The 1587-nt window shown below is 38.4% G+C and overlaps 1 protein-coding gene across 1 annotated transcript; it reads right to left on the minus strand.

The window, feature by feature from the left end:
• Nucleotides 1-513: 513 nt before the first annotated feature.
• On the minus strand, nt 514-1587 carry LOC145947434 (uncharacterized). The gene has a single exon (XM_083057214.1). The coding sequence runs from the start codon at nt 1570-1572 to the stop codon at nt 514-516; it is 1059 nt and encodes a 352-aa protein (XP_082913340.1). The 5' UTR covers nt 1573-1587.

The raw sequence follows: 1587 nt of genomic DNA on the forward strand, positions 1-1587 counted from the left end.
TTATTACAATACATAAACATTTACCTATACGATAAAAAAAATATATATATACAGGGTGTCTCAGACCACCCGTATCACCCTATTATATCGAAAACTGAGCGCGGCAGACAAAAATGTTTCAGACAAAAGTTGTAGGGCTTCAAGTAATGCATTACATAGTAATATTAGTATGACCTTGAAGAGTGTTGTCAAGGTCATATAAAAATGACCTTGAAATTTTTAAATGGAAGTACCTATATTTCATTCCATATTCTTGTAGCTTATCTCGAGAGCTTTTCAAAACACTATATGTAAGTCTCTTTTTATTAAGTAGTTTTCGAATTATGGAGCTTGAAAGTTACAGTACCGCCGGCGTTAGCATTACTCAAAGTCTACCGCGCGGAGGTTGCCCGGTCGGATTTACATTTCTTTTGTATGTGCGCGCACGTATCTCTCTATATGTGTGTGTGTGTGTGTGTGTGTGTGTGTGTGTGTGTGTGTGTGTGTAAATGTATGGCTAGATGCTACATGTGATTAGGCCTGATGTTCGAAATGTTTACCGTTTACTTCAATACAAGCACGTATTCTTTTCTTGAAATTATTTGTTGCATAAAGAATTTCATCGGCATCTAAAGAACGAATAGCGTCGCGTATTCTATGAATCATATTATCTCTTGTCGTTGGGGGTTCGCAGTATACCAGATCTTTTACTCTTCCCCACAAATAGTAATCGAGAACACTGAGGTCCGGTGATCGTGCTGGCCAATGATGTGGGCCATATTTGCCTATCCATTTGTTTGGAAACATATTGTTCAATCGTTGACGAGCAACTATAGATGTATGCGCTGGGCATCCATCTTGCTGAAAAAACATGTTTAGGCGTAATTGTAGAGGAATATTTTCAAGCAAAAGCGGAAGATTATTTTCAATGAAATTGGCATATCGAGCACCGTTTAAGTCCTCTTCAAAGAAAAACGGCTCAACGACATGTTTTTCAATAATTCCGCACCAAACATTGACTTTCCAAACATGTTGATGGTCAATTTCTCGGAACCAATGAGGATTTTCTTGTGCCCAATAACGACAGTTCCAAGTATTTACAGACCCGTCACTTTTAAATGTGCTTTCATCAGAAAATAAAATTTTCTGATGAAAGTTTTGTGGTTGTTGACGTATCCAATTGCAAAATTCATGTCTGTTTCTAAAATCGACAATCGTCAATGCTTGGTGAAGACTCATCCTGTACGGATGCAGCTTGTTTTCATGAAAAATCCGGTGGATCGTGGCACGACTAATACCAGAATCTCTTTCTCTACGCCTTAATGAATCGTGGGGATACAATTGAGCAGATGCAAGAATTTCTGGCGTCCTTTCCTCTATAACTGGGCGTCGAATTTGTCTACCTTTATTGTGATCAGGTTGAATAATGCCTTTATTAATAATTCGTTTACTTAAGCGAGAAAAAACATTGTATGAGTGAGGAACGCGATCTGGGTATCGTTCTCGCCACAATCTTGCAGCTGCTCTAAATTGACCACCACATTCACCTAAAATAAGCATCATATCCGAAGCTTCTGCGTTTGAATACGACATAGCTGATTAATGAGA

Source organism: Prenolepis imparis, unplaced genomic scaffold, assembly GCF_030444845.1.
Source record: "Prenolepis imparis isolate NDT839.2.m4 unplaced genomic scaffold, iyPreImpa1.0 SCAF_80, whole genome shotgun sequence".
Classification (NCBI taxonomy): domain Eukaryota; kingdom Metazoa; phylum Arthropoda; class Insecta; order Hymenoptera; family Formicidae; genus Prenolepis; species Prenolepis imparis.